The sequence below is a fragment of the Eptesicus fuscus genome, chromosome 20 (genome assembly GCF_027574615.1).
Source record: "Eptesicus fuscus isolate TK198812 chromosome 20, DD_ASM_mEF_20220401, whole genome shotgun sequence".
NCBI classification, from domain to species: domain Eukaryota; kingdom Metazoa; phylum Chordata; class Mammalia; order Chiroptera; family Vespertilionidae; genus Eptesicus; species Eptesicus fuscus.
Window position 1 is genome coordinate 42,836,552 of NC_072492.1, and position 16,390 is coordinate 42,852,941.

General features: G+C 58.2%; 1 protein-coding gene across 1 annotated transcript; it reads left to right on the top strand.

The window, feature by feature from the left end:
• Positions 1-6,494: 6,494 nt before the first annotated feature.
• Positions 6,495-15,475, top strand: PPP1R1B (protein phosphatase 1 regulatory inhibitor subunit 1B). Its single transcript, XM_008153808.3, has 7 exons — positions 6,495-6,575; positions 8,567-8,627; positions 8,930-8,952; positions 9,360-9,435; positions 13,005-13,202; positions 14,586-14,705; positions 14,793-15,475. The coding sequence occupies exons 1-7, from the start codon at positions 6,495-6,497 to the stop codon at positions 14,840-14,842; spliced, it is 609 nt and encodes a 202-aa protein (XP_008152030.2). The 3' UTR covers positions 14,843-15,475.
• The last annotated feature ends 915 nt before the right edge of the window (positions 15,476-16,390 follow it).

Consider the following 16,390-nt stretch of genomic DNA (forward strand, 5'->3'; position numbering starts at 1 on the left):
GGGGTTGTAGGGCATGGGTAGGGATGGCCTTTGGGCTGCAGCCCACTAGGTAAGAAAACCCATCCTCACCTCTCCACTCCACTGAAACCCAAAGAAGCTGGGTTCATCAGGGTTTCCCCCAAGCCCACCCACTTTCCTGGAAAATGGGGGCAAGTTGGGGACTTGGGGGAAGGAGGCAGGAGGGGAGGCTGGCGGCTCTGAGCTTCTCCATGCAGCCCTCAGGGCCGGGTGCCTGGGCAGGAGGAGGGGGCAGAGCAGCTGCTGGCGATTTATTAAGCAGTCACGGAAAAATTGGTTTATAAATTAACAGCTGTTTTAACTTTAGGGCCTCTTCTTCGGGGAATGGAAGCAGCCGACTGGACCGGGATTGGAGTGTGTGTGAGGCTGGTGGAGGGGGTGGGAGGCGGCGGGCTCCGGCAGCTGGCATTCTTCGGGGGCAGCCTCAGCTGGCACCTCAGGGGGCACCAGGCAGTGGCCAGAGCAGGGAGTTTCCAGGTGCCCTGGGCTGAGGCTGCCCCCGCTGTGGGCTGCTGGCTTGTTCGTTCTCAGCAACACCCCACCTGGGGGCGCCAGAAAGCAGAGAAACCGCTGTACTCGTATCTGCCACCAGAGGGCAGCCTAGGCACATTGATTTCTGCTTCCCACCCCACCACCTCCCTTCCACCAACCCCAGATGGGTCCAAACTAGGCTGGGCGAGAGAGAAACCCCATCTAATGCTGAGCAAGAGAGAAGGTGGGTGCAGTACATGCAGGCGACCTTCCACTTGCCCATCCTGGATGTATTAAAGGCAGCAGTAAAGCGTGAGAGCTCTGGGGTCAGACTGTCTGTGTTTGAACCCAGGCTCTGGGTCTAGGCAAAAGGTTCTGAGCCTCATTCACCTCATCTGTAAAATGGAATGATACTAATGAGGTAATCCTATCTAATAAAGAGGGAATGTGCAAATTGACCATCACACTGTAACAAGATGGCTGCACCCACAATAAGCAATGAGCAGGTACCTGAGGCTGCATGGTGCTGGGCCGGGGCAGGGGACCTGAGGCTGCGCCCCTGCCTGGTGGGGCTTGACAGGGGACCTCAGGCCGCACCCCCCGCTCCAGCACCCAGCCAGGTGACCTGAGGCTGTGCCCCCGCCACCCAGCGGGGCTTGACGGGGTTGGGGCTGGCTGGTTCTGGATCTAGCCCAATGGGGGTGGGGCCACCGGGTCTGGGTCTCGCGTGATTTCGAGGTGCACGTGGGTGGGCAGGGGCTTGACTCTGGTTCCCGTGGCTCGCCCCAGACCTGGACAGAAGGAAGATTTTCATATACATTTTACTAATTTTCTTTCATCTCTGACACTTCTATTATAGAGAAAAGGCAAATAGCAATATTAAAATATGTCCTCTAATTAATTCCCCTTTAATGTGCACGAATTTCGTGCACTGGGCCACTAGTGTGTATATAAAGGACCTAGCCCAGTGCCCAGCAGAGAGTAACTGCCTCCGTATATGCACCGTAGTCAATGTCTTTGACTTACATATTCATCCATTCATTCATTTCTCAATCCATCCCCTCTACAGCATGCAGTGCCTACTGTATTCTGGGCACTATGGCAGGCAGATGATGGTGCAAAGACAGATGGTGGGGAGGATATGTCTCAAAATAGTGTGCTAAGACTAATGGTACACCCAGTGAGGGGAGAGGGGAGGTTGATTTGCATGGGGCAAAAGAGAATGTTTTTGGGTGATGAAAATGTTCTATATCTGTATTGTGATCGTGGTTATATGCTATAAAATTTTCAAAAACTCATAGAAATGTATATTTAAAATTGGTACATTTTATTGTATATAAATTCTAACTCAATAAAGTTGTGTGTGTGTGTTTTTTTAAAGCACCCAATGGGAATTTATTGAATGAGCAAAAGGATGCATAATGGATGAATGAATGAGTGTGTGAGTGGAAGTCTCGGATGATTGCCTGCCTGTCCTGGAGCCACCACTGTCCCTGCTGAAAGTGTACCCCGTCCACTCCTCTCCAGAGGCAGGACTTGGGATGCTCCGCTCCTGCCCCCGCCCCCCACCCCATTGCCCATCACCACCACCAGGGTCAGGGAAAGATGGCCCAGTGCGCCCAGCTAGTGCTCCCCAGCTTCTCTAACTTTGCTTCCAGGGCTTCCTGGGGCATCCCTTCCAGCTGCCTCATGCCAATCCAGCCAGCTGGGTTCAACTCAGTGGTGCCAAGGTCATGGGTGTGATGCCTAACTACAGTCTCAAAGTGCCAGCAGGTCAGCCCAAACTCTAGCCGACTCTGCCACCTGCTGGCCATTTTCAGACTGCATCCCTAGAGCTGGAACTTTCTTGATGACCTACCTGGAGCCCTGTACTGGGCTGGGGCAAGTGTATTTGTGTGTGCGTGTGTGTGTGTGTGTGTGTGTGTGTGTGTGTGTGTGTTCATGCAATTGATTCAGCTCTGATTCCTGGTGACCCTATGAATGAATGATGTCCACAATGTCCTGTTCTGAACAGCCATGCTCGGCTCCTGTAGACTCATGCCTATGGCTTCTTTCATGGAGTCAATCCATCTCACATTTGGGCTTCCTCTTTCCCTGCTGACCTCTCTTCACTTCTTATTGAATTGTCACTGCTGCTTATGAGCTGGGCTTTGAAACACAAGGAAACTGAGGACCAGAGAGGCTAAGAACTTTGTCTAAAGTCACACAGTAAGGTATAGGCCTAAGATTCTTCCTCAGGTCTGCCCAGCTCCCCAGTTTATATTCAGTCCATGAGACTGAATCTTGCTTGGGGGAAGGAATAGAATATTCCTGATTGTCCATTCTCCCCACCTCCGAGAAACAGGGCAAAGGCCTCGTACCACCCTCCCTAATTCACCTTCCAGAGACAGTTAACGTGGTCCCTCTTGTACGCCGGGCACTGTGGCAAGCACCAGGCAGTGATGTGAAGAGAAATTGTGCGCTCAGCATAGTGTGCGCAGGCCCTGGCCGGTGGGGCTCAGTGGTTTGGGCATCGTCCTGTGCATCAAAAGGTTGCTGGTTCGACTCTCAGTAGGTTCCGGTTCCATGTTTCTCTCTTTCCTTCTCCCTTCCTCTCTCTCTAAAACATCAATTTAAAAATCTTTTTTAAAAATAGTGTGCTTACACCTATTGTGCATCAATAGACAGCCTGTGATAAGAGTTTTTTTTTTTTTGGTCAGTCCAAGTAGAAAGATCCAAAGTTCAATTAGAGTTACGTCAAACAAGGTCTTGAATTTGTTCCTTGGGCCTAATCGCCTGTGCTTCTAACTCAAGAATAATACCCAAGGAGTGGCATATTATTTTTACATCTCATTTGCATATGATTAATTCTAAGTCAAAGAGAATGGAGGTCACCCTGGCCCCTTGCTTCTCAGCCCCTCTGGGATGTGCCTGACACAGGCTCCCCTCCCTTCCCCTCCCAGCCCCACCCTTCCCAGCCCCTCCCCACTCTCCTTGCCGCTCCCCATGCCTCCCCCAGCTCCCAGAAGTCCTGTTCCCTTCCTCTGTCACCCACGCAGCCCCCACCACCTGACCGCCCACCTGAAAAACTTTTCCCCAAGTTCTTGAGAAGTCGCGTAGGATCCAGGAGAGAAAAATCAAAGTAATAAAACCTCATTTAATTCCTAGCGGAGGGCAGAGCTGCGAGCTGCAATTATCTTAATGCCGAGCTATTTTTGTTCTCTCTCCATCTCCGTCTCCTGCCTCTCTGTCGTGATGCTTTCTCTTCCTCCCTTTGTCTCTCCATCTCTCACACGTGTTTTCTGTCTCTTTTCACCTTTTTTCTACTTCCCCCTTCCTCTCTCTCTCTCTCTCTCTCTCCTATCTCTGTCATCGTTCCTTCCCTTCCTCCTCCTTCCTGTCTGTCTGTCCCTTGTGCTTGTACCCCTGTCAGCTAGCCTTGCCGACCCCTCTTAACCCCAGGGTTTAGCAGCCAGAGCTGTGGGTGCCAGGAAGGCTGGGGGAAGAGGGTACAGACCCTCCCCTCCATCCCCAAACACTCCATCTTCCAGGCCTGGCTGAGAGGGAAGGCTCCCTTCCCAGCTGCCCCAGCCTGGGTCAGGGGCCTTTTCCTGATGCAGGCCTCCCCAGAACTCTGAGGTTATTGGCAGAACCTCCACAAACAATCCTCCCCGCTCAAATGAGCCGCAGCCGCTGTGGTCCCCAAGGCCATCTCAGCTCTCATGGGCTCCAAGGTGCAACTAGTGGTGACCCTGCTTGTCCCTGACCTCTCATCACCTGCCCAGCTGCCCTCTGACCCCTTTATCCCACCTCAGGCCCCTCCCACCCTCCAGCACTGGAAGCCACAAGCCCCTCGCCCTCCCTGGCCCAGCGGCCACTCGGATTACTGCCTGGCCGGTCATGTTCCTCTGACTTTCAGAACCTCCTATTTACCCTCGCCAGGTGCTGCCAAACTGGCCTTTGCCACTCCCCACCACACCCCATCTGGAAGGGGGGTCTGGGCCAAGCCAGGGGCTGCCAGAGATGCCCACACCCCTGGGCCAGCAGCCTGGCATCCGGCTGTTTCCCAACAAGCATATAAGTCAACAAACACGGGCGGGACTTGAGCCAGGCCTGGGGTTGAGGGGTGTGGAGCTGAGTAGCCAGAGCTCTCGGCTCTCATGAGCAAAGCACTGCCCTCCTGCCACTCTCTCCCTCACCCCCAGAGCGAACACTGACTCTGGGGCACATCATGCCCCTGACCCCAATCCCAGCACTCCCCTGGCCTCCCGTGCCCCTGGCTCGGCCTCTGCCAGGACCCAGCACGCCGGGGCTAGAGTGGAAAAGTTGCTGGAGGTGGGGGGAGGGCTCCTGACTGATGCAGGCCTGCGTGTGGCCAGGAGAGAACATGGCCAACACAAACAGAATCCCGGGCAGACACGCACAATGTCCACATCTACACACGCACCCGGTCGGCCCCAGAGAGAGGCACTCAGGCCCTCACCCACAGGCCTGCAGAGCGAAACATGGCTCCTGCAGACACCCAGGGCCTGGACAGACACACAGGGACAGTGCAACCCACAGGGCCAGGGGCCTCCCCTTTGCCCCTCCAGAAACACACAAACATCTTTAGAGAGAGAGAAAGGGGGGGGTGGGGTGGAGAGAGGCTCACACCTCGGAAATGAGCACACTCCTCTCCCCTCAGTTCTGTTCCGTAATGCACCGAACTCACACATGTGATAGCACGTGTGTGTGTGTGTGTGTGTGTGTATTGGTACAGGCAGCCCCCCAACACCCCCAACTCTGTGCCCCTGGGCTGGTTCTGTCTCCCGCCCATTGGATCTGGGGAGAAAAGGCAGGAGACACGTGAATCCAGTGCACCTTGTACAGGATCAGCACCTCATCCCCTCCCCTGCACAGGCTAGAGCTGTGGATACAGTGCCCCCCTGTAAGCTGGCACACCCATGCTCGTCACCTTGACAGCCTCTGACAGCCTCCCCCACACCCACACCCTCCCTCACACACACACAGTCCGCCCACACCCTGCCACTCACACTGCATCCTTGACACTCTGACACACTTACAGACTAGCATGCACTCATCCCCCCCCCCACACACACACACCCTCCCCAGCTATAGGCACCACAGGGCTGCTGGCACTCACACACACACTCCCTGCAGGATGACTGACACGTGTCCTCCCACGCACACCCCGCTCTCTCACACTCCCTCGATTTCCAGGGCACCCCCATTCACAGCGTGACATGCTGGGGGCACTCTCTTCACGACCTCACAGGTCTCCCCGTGAAACTCCAAGTGCCCGGGCCACGAAGGGGTTAAAGCCAGAGTCCCTGCTGAACCTCCCCCCTCCCCCCCCCCACCCCCCGTTCCCCTCCCTCAGCCTCCCCACATTATCCTCCCGGCTGGACTCCATCAATAATGCAGCTTCAAGTTCTGGGGAGACGGCAGGGGGCCCCCCAGCCTGCTCCCCCGGCCTGGTCACACTCCCACCCTCCCCCCCGGCCCGGGGAGAACTCGCTTCTCGGCGCTCATTGGCCACTTTCCCCTGAGCCCTCCCATCCAGCCCCCGGGCGCCAGTCCCAGGTGAGGGGACGGGCGGGGACCCCGAGGCTGGGCGGAGGGGTGGGGTCGGGGGAGAGGGAGGGAGGCCGAGGCAGAGAGACACGCAGAGGGAGAGCGGGAGGTAGAGGCAGCGCGGGGCGGCAGAGAGACGCCCAGTGGCACGGAGAGAGCGAGGGGAGGAGGGAGCGGCAGGGGCGCAGAGACCCGCAGCCGGGAGCCCACGGGCGGAGGCGCGAGGGGCCGGGGCGCGGGCTGAGCGCGGCGGGGGGCCGGGCAGGCGATCGGGGCGGGCGGGGCGGCGGCGACCCTCCTCCGCGTCCCCCTCGCCGCGGTATTCCGGTCGGAGCGCGCTCACCTCCTCCTCCTCCCCCCGCGCATCGCCGGAGCGGAGCGGGCCAGCCGAGCGGGAGCGCCGCCCGGGACCGGAGTCGCGCACCCCAGCCCCACCGGCCACCCTGCCCGCCATGGACCCCAAGGACCGCAAGAAGATCCAGTTCTCCGTGCCCGCGCCCCCCAGCCAGCTGGACCCCCGCCAGGTGGAGATGGTAAGGGGGCCGCCCCCACTCCCCCACACACCCACACCCCGGGCTCCCCTGCGCCCCGGGCGCTGCGGGGTCCACGCTGGCCTGGGGACGGGGGGCCCGGAGAGTCCCGCGCCGTCTCGACCCGGCGGGGCTGCGGGCAGCAGCGCCTGAAGTTCGCCGGAGACACGTGCAACTTTTCCCGGGGCCTCGGTCCTGACCCCGCGCCCCAGAATTCCGGGAGAGGCGCGTCCGGGCCGCCCTGGGAGGGGACGGTCCTCCGGACCCTGCACAGTGTCCTCCCACCCAGCCACCACCGGCCCCCTGGGCCCGGGCCCGGCCGGCGCCGGTCAGAAGTGACGAACCTGGTCTCTTGTCCCAGGATCTAGAGCGGGGGCCCCAGCCCCGCCGTCCCTCGTCCCACGGCCCTCCGCCTCGGCCCATCCTGTCTGCTCGGGCCGGGTCGCCCGAGCCTCCTCCTGTCAGGCCCTGGACGGAGCCACAACGGGGGTGGGGGTGACCACTCATCACAGGAGCCAGACCTGTCCCCAGGGACCACTGAGGTCTCTGGAAGGGCCCCCCTGGTGGCTGGGAGGCCTCGAAAGGTGGGGAGGGGGTGGCAGGAGGGAGAGGAGCCCCCCCCCCCCCCCCCCGCAGCCTGGCCCCATTCACTTGTTGCTGAGTCGCACTGGGCTCCTAACTGAGCAGGGAGCGCGGGGCCAAGTCGTTTTGGGGGGAGACAGGGGCCCATGGCGTCCCGTGGGCCCCAGGCCTAGGCAGCTGTGGGTCTGCAGGGCAGTGTGGGAGCTTGGCAGGGGAGGTGGCAGTTTCAGCTCCATTCACCTGGTTCTCTTGGTGAATTTCCCTGGAGCTCAGAGGGGACCTAATTAACTGACAGTTGGTCTGATTGCCACGCTGGGGCGGGGGCAGTGCCTGGGAGGGCTCTGTGCCCCCTCCACCCCAGGCCCTAACTATTCTGCTTGGCTCATGTACGAAGGAGGGCGACTTTTCTTTTTGTTTTCTGTTTTGTTTGTGTGTGGGGTTTTTGTTGTTGTTGTTTATGATGTCGACAGTCTCACTCGATTTCTTTGTTTTACTTTAAAAAATATCTATATTTTTATTGATTTCAGAGAGGGAGAGGGAGAGATAGAAACATCAATGATGAGAGCGAACCATGGATCAGCTGCCTCCTGCACGCCCCACACTGGGGATCAAGCCCGCAACCCCGGGCATTGCCCTTGACCAGAATGGAACCCGGGATCCTTCAGTCTGCAGGCCGGCGCTCTATCCACTGAGCCAAACAGGCTAGGGCTGTTGTTTTTTATGAGGACGGACTAAGAGTTCCACAGCCTGAGAGAGACTGCTAGAGGGGCCCAGACCGAGGCCCCCAGAAATACCCCCAGGCCCCTGTGGGTCTGCAGCTCAGGCCCGCACCTGAGCCTCTGTGTGAGGCTGGCGGTGCCTGCAGTGTCCTGGCTCAGCCTCCCTCTGCAGCTGGATCCAGTTTCTTTGGAGCCCTTGAGCTGACCTTAGGTGGGCAGGGCCACGTGGTGCCATAGTCCATGGAGCACCACAGCCAGCTTCGGTTCCCCAGGTCCGAAGTCTTCAAAAAACGGGAGAGGAAGGGCCTTATAGGGCAAGGTGGAAAGGGAGATGCCCATTGTGGAGTAGCCATGGAGTGGGATGGGCATGGGTGGGAGTCAGTGACAGGTTTTTCTCTCCTTCTTCCTCTGCCTTGATGTGTGCTGTGTGGCCCTGAGCACTTTGCTAAACCTCTCTGAGCCTTGGGTTTTCACCTGAGTAAAATGAGAGGGTTGGGTGAGCTAGAGACTTCCTGTCAGCTCTGACAGGCTTTGATTCAAAGGTTCCCCGGGGAATCCAAAGCACTGTTTGTTCCCGGCTGCCTGAGGCGGGAGTCGGGGGGGGGGGGGGGTGTAGGAGGGGGAGTGCAGGGGGAGGCCTGCAGGTGTCGGCCCCATCCTCCCTCCTCCCCACCTCTTTCTTCACCTTCTTAGATCCGGCGCCGGAGACCAACCCCTGCCATGCTGTTCCGGGTCTCTGAGCACTCCTCACCAGGTGGGCCCCCTCCCACCCGGCCCAGCCCCGGCCCCACCCTAACTCTGGTGCCTTCTTGGGGCCCTTGCCAAAGTCCAGAAGGAGGAGATGGAGCAGGAGGGTGGGGAGTGGGTAAAGTCTGGGAGCCCAGCTCTCCCGGGTTCATTTACGGACAGGCACCTCCCAACACTGGGAAGGAAAGGGCACACTTTCCCGTTCCCGGGCCTGGCCCTTTGGGGAAAGTAATTGAGATTCTTTTCTCTCTTCCCTCTCCTTCCTCTTCTCTGTTCCTCCTCCCTGCGTTCCTGGATGGCCTTCCTCAGAGGAGGAGGCCTCCCCGCACCAGGTGAGTGTCCAGGGCAGCTGGAAGGAGGGCTGTGGTGGGCTGGCTGGGATTACTTCCCTGCTAAGGCAGGGTACCACCCAGGAGGACACATTAGCATATCAATCAGCATTTCAATCAGCACCTCGGGCGGGGATGCCCGGCGCCCTACGTGATCCTCCTCAGCCCTGGTGTTTGCTCAGCCTGGGGTGAGGCCTCCAGAACCTGGGGTCCCCGCCCTGAGTCAGGCCACAGCTTTAAGGAGGCCCTTCCAAAGCCATGGGGTGCCCTCAGCCTGGGGCGGGACCTGAGGGGCACCTAGACCTATTAGCAGAGGCTAGACCAGCTGCCCCGGTTGCTATGGGTGGGATGGGATGCAGGGAGGGGAAGGGAAGGGGTGAGCCTGTTTAACCTGGCACTTTCCCGGGCAGAGAGCCTCAGGAGAGGGGCACCACCTCAAGTCGAAGAGACCCAACCCCTGTGCCTACACACCCCCATCGCTGAAAGGTACTGTCCCCCACCCATCCATCAGTCTGGCCATCCCTGTGACCCCTGGAACTGGGCTGAACCTGGGGAGGGAGGGAGGTGAAGTGTTGAGCTTTTGTCAGTGGTGGTGTGGGGGTGTCTTGTGTTCCCCCAACCTCTACTTAGAGACCAATTCGGTCCTGATTTTTTCTTGTAAAAAAAGAAGGTGCCCAGCCCTAGCCGGTTTGGCTCAGGGGATAGAGAGCATCGGCCTGGGGACCGAAGGGTGCCAGGTTCGATTCTGGTCAAGGGCACGTACCTGGGTTGAAGGATTCTCCCCGGCCTGGGCCCTGGTCAGGGCAAATGCAGGAGGCAACCAATTGATGTCTTTCTCTCACATTGATATTTCTCTCTGTCTTTCCCCCTCTCTTTCCCTCTTTCTAAAAATCAATTAAAAATTATCCACGGTTGAGGATTTTTTTTTTAAAATGAAGGCGTCCAGAGGCGGGGAAGGGTGCCTGTGGGGTGAAATAGAAGAGGTGGCCAAAATAACAAGTAGGCACCCATGTGAGGCACTCAGCTGCAAACCTCCCCTTTGCAAGTGCAGCCGACCCCCCCCCCACACACACACACACTCCAAAGGGCACCTCCTTCTCTGGGCTGCACCCCTTGCTCCCCTCTCCCATTCACTAACATCTGCCCAGGTCTGCACCCGGGGCTTCTCCTTTCTGTATTAAAAGGCAAGCCACTCTCTAGCACAGCACCGAGTGTGGGCCTTTGGCAAACCAGGAGTGAGATTTGGTCCCTCCCCTCCTGGGGCCCTTGCCTCAAAGGGTCAGGGAGAGTTCCAGAGGAGAGGATGTGTACGTCTGGATTTGAAGGATGAACAGGAATTCAACTGGCTGGCAAGGCCCGGGAGAGCATTCCAGGAAGAGGGAAGAGGTGTGCAAAGGGGAGGAGGTGTGAAATCGCCTGGAGCCCTGGCCGGAAGTGGAGAGCTGTGGGAGATACACCTGGAAGGGGAGGTCGGGCAGAGTGGAGTGTGGGGCAGGTGCCTACTCAGCCTTAGGATGCCTTCCCACCACCCCCTCAACTCCCGCCTATGCTCAGCCCCCTCCTCCCACAGACGGAGGGAGGAAGACCGGAAGGGTGTGGGAAGGGTGTGCGGAGAGCTCCCTCCTGGTGGGTTGAATGAGTTCCCAGCTCTAGCCAAGGTCCTCCGGTACACCTGTCCGCTGCTTGCCAGGGTTGGGAGTGGGAGGAGAGGAGATGGGCAGGGGCCCTTTCTTCTCTTCCACCAGGACAGGAAGATGGGGGGACAGCGAGCAGGCAGTGTAGTCCAGCCCCTGGAAGGACTTCCCTCCTGTAGGGACGTGGGGAAGGCTGCCCCCTGAAGCAGCAGTGGGGTGTGGGTGGCATCTTCTGAGGAGAGAATATAAGACATCTCTCCTCCCTGCCCTGGGCTGTGGGGGCGGTGAGTGGAGACGAGGAAAAGCCATCCCGTGTGCTCTTGCCTGTGAGCACGAGGCAGAGGCTGGGGAAGAGGATGGGTCAGGGCTTTCTGGCATTCTGCACTGGCCAGAGATGCCCCCCTGCCCCCGGCCCCGGCCCGCCCTCTGGACTGCTCCTTGAGAGAGTCTGAGTGGGGAGAAGCAGGGTAGTGGAATGGGCCAGGACAGGGGCGGGCAGACCAGGGACTGTTTAACAAGGAGACCTGGTGGGGGGTGGGGTTCGGAGCCCTAGAGATGGAGACAGAAAAAGGAGGCAGTGGGAAGGGGGAGGGGGAGACCCAAGAGAGCCCCGAGAGGCACAGGCACGGGGCGCTGTGCACGCGGGAGGCCCACGGGGTGCCAGATTGGCTCTGCGCACCCCGATTGTTGTCGCTCTGGCTCACGAACTGAACTCACCTCCTCCAGCTGAGGGAGAGGGAGGCTGCTGGAGCTGCCGCCTCCTCTCCTCCCTCCTCCCCTCCCTCCAGCCCTCAGAGGACCCTTCTGTACCTGAAGGGCACTGTTTTGTAGGCTTCGACCCCTTTCTGGGTGAGAGAGAGCACCTAACAGGGTCGGGTTTGCAGGGGAGAAGCCCAGGGCCCCTGGGAGAGGGTGGCCAGCTCTGAGTCTTGGCTTGAGGGGGTCTCTCCCAGGCCCAGCTCTCACACTTGGCTCAAGGCAAAGCTTTGCCGCGCGTGTCCCCAAGGCCAGGGCAGGGCAATTTATTGTGCTTTTATTGCCTGGGTAGCTTGCCCAGAGCCAGCGGGAGGCACCGGGCAGGGCGGGGCAGCGGCACACACAATGCACCCTCTGTGCCTGTCCCCGAGTTGGCAGGACTGTGGCGCCCTGCTCTCTGCACCGGAGGTTTCCAGCCTGGATCTACCCCTCGGGGCTTTCTGAGGGAGGGGCTGCCTGCAGACCAAGAAGGAACTGTGGCAACCCCAGCCCTAAGCTCATCAGCATCTTGTCTGTGGGCTGTGAGTTTAGTGACCCCAATGCCCTAAAATCCCACCAGCTCCTGGCCTCCTGCTGCCTCTGCCCCAGCCACGGCTCACAGCGTCCCCTCAACCTCTGCCATTCTCCCAGAATCCCCCAGCCACGGCTCACAGCGTCCCCTCAACCTCTGCCATTCTCCCAGAATCCCCCACCCACGGCTCACAGCGTCCCCTCAACCTCTGCCATTCTCCCAGAATCTCCCAGCCACGGCTCACAGCGTCCCCTCAACCTCTGCCATTCTCCCAGAATCCCCCAGCCCTCGCCCCTTTCTCTGAAACACCTGGCCCTTTCCATCTTTTGGAAATTTGTCTCCAACTGCCCACACAGTTCCCTTCCTAGGCCCAATCCCAGCAGGCCTTGGTGGTGTTGGGGGGGTGGGTGGTGTTTGCTGCTTTCTAGGTCACCACAGAGGGAGCTGGAAGCTTGGGGATGTGGGTCAAGATTGTGGGGGCCGCGTTGAGCACACCACATCCCCAGGCACAGACTCACGGGCTGCAGACTATTATGTCCGCAGTCTCAGGGTTGTTCCTACCCCTTAGAGACTGGGCAGAGGTGCATGGAGTGGCACCTGCGATGGGGCAGTGCCAGGGGGTGTTGACCAAGCCCAACAATAGGGCCACAGGGGTGAGCAGTGAGCCCTAAGCCGGCTGGGCACTTCCCCAGAAACTGAAAGGGACAAATCCCCTGGGCCCTGGCCCAAGGGCTCCTTGCCTTCTGCCTGGGATTGTAGCTGATGGACACTATGTCCAGGTCCTTGGAGAAGCAAGCTCCCCAGCCAGGGAATGTTAAGCTGCTGTTGTGCCCGCCTGGTCTTGTCCGGCTTGGTACCCTCTGGCCTGGGGCCTGGTACCCTCTGGCCTGGGGCCAGCCTCTGGGGGGCCAGCACCTTTAATCAGCTTAAGAGCCAAATCTGATCGAGTCTACCCCCTGCTGCTTCAGCCCTGGTCTGGCCCCCAGCAGGCTGACCTGTAGCCTTCAGCCTTTGACCTAGACCCCGGGGAGGGAAGGGGTAGCTCTGACGGAGGCCATGAAAGGAGGCTGGGGGCTGGGCCACATGCCTCTCCAGCTGCAGGGGCTGGTTCTTGGGCCCGGCTGACCCTGCCTTCCTGGGTGTCCCCGTGGCAGCCGTGCAGCGCATTGCCGAGTCTCACCTGCAATCCATCAGCAACCTGGGCGAGAACCAGGCCTCGGAGGAGGAGGATGAGCTTGGGGAGCTGCGGGAGCTGGGCTACCCAAGAGAGGAAGAAGAGGAGGAGGACGATGAAGAAGAGGAGGAGGAGGACAGCCAGGCTGAAGTCCTGAAGGGCAGTAGGGGGCCACCTGGTAAGCTGAAGGGGCTGTGAAGCTGGGTCCCACCACCATCGGCCAGGTGGAGTCCTCCTTGAGTGCCCTAGGGCACCCCCTCCCAGGTCACAGTTTCTCCCACGTGTAAAGTGCAATCACTACAGGGGCCTCCCCATCCTCTCACCCCACAGGATACCTCACACTCAGCCTTACCTGATACCTGGGAAGCTCACATCGACTCAGCCCCTCTCCCAATCAGGTTTTCCCCAATTTTCCTCTCTTCCCTGAGAATTAAGGCAAGGCCATATGAATTTTGCGCCTGGACCCAAGGAAGGACTTCCCTTCCGTGGTGGTGAGGGGGTGCAAGGAGATGCAGTCGTAGAGGACTAAGAGTGTCCAATGTCCCCATCACTTGCATTTCTGAACATAGGATGAGGTTTCTGTTGGGAGGCAGAGGGGGCTGGCTGGTAAGTCCTCTCCAGGACTGGGTGACTGGGTGACTGGTTCTCCTCTTTTATTTCCTAAGCTGGGTGAGAGGGTGCCCTCTAGTGTCTAGATGGAGAATCTAGGCTACAAGAACCATCTGGTCCACCCCACCTCCAACCCCAGCTACCTGGGAAGAGAGAGAAGAGAGAGGGGCCTAAGACCTACAGAAAGGGCCTCAGGGCCAGAGGCCTCAGACCCAACGATTTCCACAGAGGGCCCCAAGGCCCAGAGAATTTCTAGGCAGGAAGACCCCAGACCTTCATGGCTGTTTGTCCCATGCCCAGACATGGAAGGCTGCACCACATACATCTATTCCTCCAAGTGCACATGTATTTATGGGGATGAAAACAATTGACCATCCCTGCTTGATGTGCCCAGTCTTTACACCCAAACAGAATGTCTTGGGCCTTCTCTCTGCATCTCTGGCCGTCAGGACGTCAGCCATGGGAGCGAAAGCTCTAGTTAAGTCAACTCCCACTGAAACCTCCAGAACAGGTAGAAAGAATAGAGGAGATTGTTCCCTCCAGAAATGCAACAGGGCAGTGGATTGAATGACAAGACTACTGAGGAGCTATATCAATTGCCACCGCTCCCAGAGTGGCTCCCTGGTGCCAGCGCTGGGTTGGGCAGGGTATTACTTATCCTCTTATTTAAGGTCATCTACACAATTTCGCTTTTACCATCCCCTTCAGAGAGGTAATAAACTGAACTATCTAAGTCAGCGTTCGCCAACCTTTCGGACCTCACGGACCACCAGTTGGCGACCTAAGTCATGTGGCTAGTCATTGGCAGAGCTGTCCTAGTCCACAGTTCTCTCCGCTATACCATGATGGCCTCAGAAAGCTTAGCCTCAGCCATCAGAGACTCAACTCCTGATCCAGGACAGTCAGGTGGACACTCAGAGTCTGGTTTCATCTTTTTCCCCCTCGTCCCCAGTTGGGCAGAAGACAACTTGTGGCCAGGGTCTGGAGGGGCCCTGGGAGCGTCCGCCCCCTCTGGATGAGCCCCAGAGAGATGGAAGCTCTGAGGACCAAGTGAGAGACCCCGCACGAAGTGGTGAGGCTTGGGAGTGGGGTGCGGGGAGGCGGAGCTGGGATCTTGGTAGGCGTGTTCAGGCCTTGAGTCCTTCTGCTTGTCTTGCAGAGCCCGGGGAAGACCCACAGCGCCCTGCCCACCCTGAGCCTGGCACATAGGCACTCAGCTCTGCATCTCCCAGAAGGAAGTGGAGGGGGCATCACTGTTCCGCAGAAACCCTCAATCCCCACCCTGTTTTCTCCCCTTCCCCTCACTCGCTAGGGCTGCGGCTTCTGACTTCTAGAAGAAAAAGCTGGTCTGTGTTTGCTTGTTTGCCCACTTTTGGCTGATGCCCAGAGTCCTGGGCACTTGCTGCCTGATGCCTACCCCTGCCAGTTATTCCCCTATTCACCCAGTGGTATGTAGGATGCGAGAGAAATTGCTTGGAAAATCTAGTAATCGAGGGACAAAGGTCCATCCTTCACAATTCTACTTCCAGACCCTCTCCCTTGGGCACAGGAAAACCACAGGGCAGGACCCTAAGATCTGAGGAAAGGGGGGTACAGAGAACCTGTAGGTGCCCTAGATCCTTCTCCATCCCCTCTCCTCCTATGGGGGATTCCCAGTCACCACCCGTCTTACTGGCTTCTAGCAGGGCTGAGGATTCAGGCACCCTTCTCCACAGTGTCTTCATTTTGGAAATCTTCCCCTATCACCCCTGCTCCCTAGCCTGGGTGCCTGGAAGACGGACTGGCAGAGCCTGCTTTGTTGCGTTTTGTTTGTGCTTTGATGCCAGGAATGCCACCTAGTATACATCCTTGGGGGGGGGGCACATGTTGAGGGGAGCCAGGTTCTTCTTGTCCTCCAGCTGCTCTGCCCCCTTCCCCTCTTCCCTGACTCCAGACCTGAACCGCTCCTTGCTGTAATAAATCTTTGTAAATAACTGTGCTTAGACTCCTCTTTTCAGGGAAAAGGAAAGGGAGGAGGTCCCCTCCCCACATGGAAGACCTGGTTGGTGTTCATCCAAGAGTCAGGGCCTTGCCCTAGCCAGTTTGGCTCAAGGGATAGAGTATTGGTTCTTGGACTGAAGGGTCCCGGGTTCAATTCAGGTCAAGGGCATGTACCTCCGTTGCGGGCTCTATCCCTGGCCCCAGGTCAGGTGTGCATGCAACCAATTGATGTGTCTCTCTCACATTGATTTTCTTTCTCTTCTGTCTCTCCTCCTCCCTCCACTCTCTGTAAAAATCAATGGAAAAATATCCTTGGGTGAGAATTAAAAATTAATTAAAATGTAAAAAAAAAGAAGAGTCAGGGCCTTGACCCTACTGTCCAGTCCTCTAATCCAGGAGTCCTTCCTGAAGAAAATAAGCTCGGGGCGCTCTTAGGAACGACCACAAAAGTTCTAGGTGCTGCTAGGGATGGCTGAAAGAGGCTGGGGAGGAAAGAGAACGGAAGTGTTTCAAGAGTAATTGTGGACTTTTCCAGATCCTGTTCTCCCGGCACCACAGGCCTTTTTCCACTTTTTCCAAGGAAGTTCCCCCTTTTCCCACTGTGCCAGGCCCATGGAGCCCAATGAAGACGACGTCCGGAGCTTCTTTCCCATTCCCCACGCTTAGGAAGACCCTCTGCAAGTCTAACTTTAGCAGCAGCCCCCACTTCCGGCCCCTGGGGCTGGGGCTGGAGGACTAGGGGGCGGGGCTTCAGCTGCGCACGCCCCCGTTCGCTCT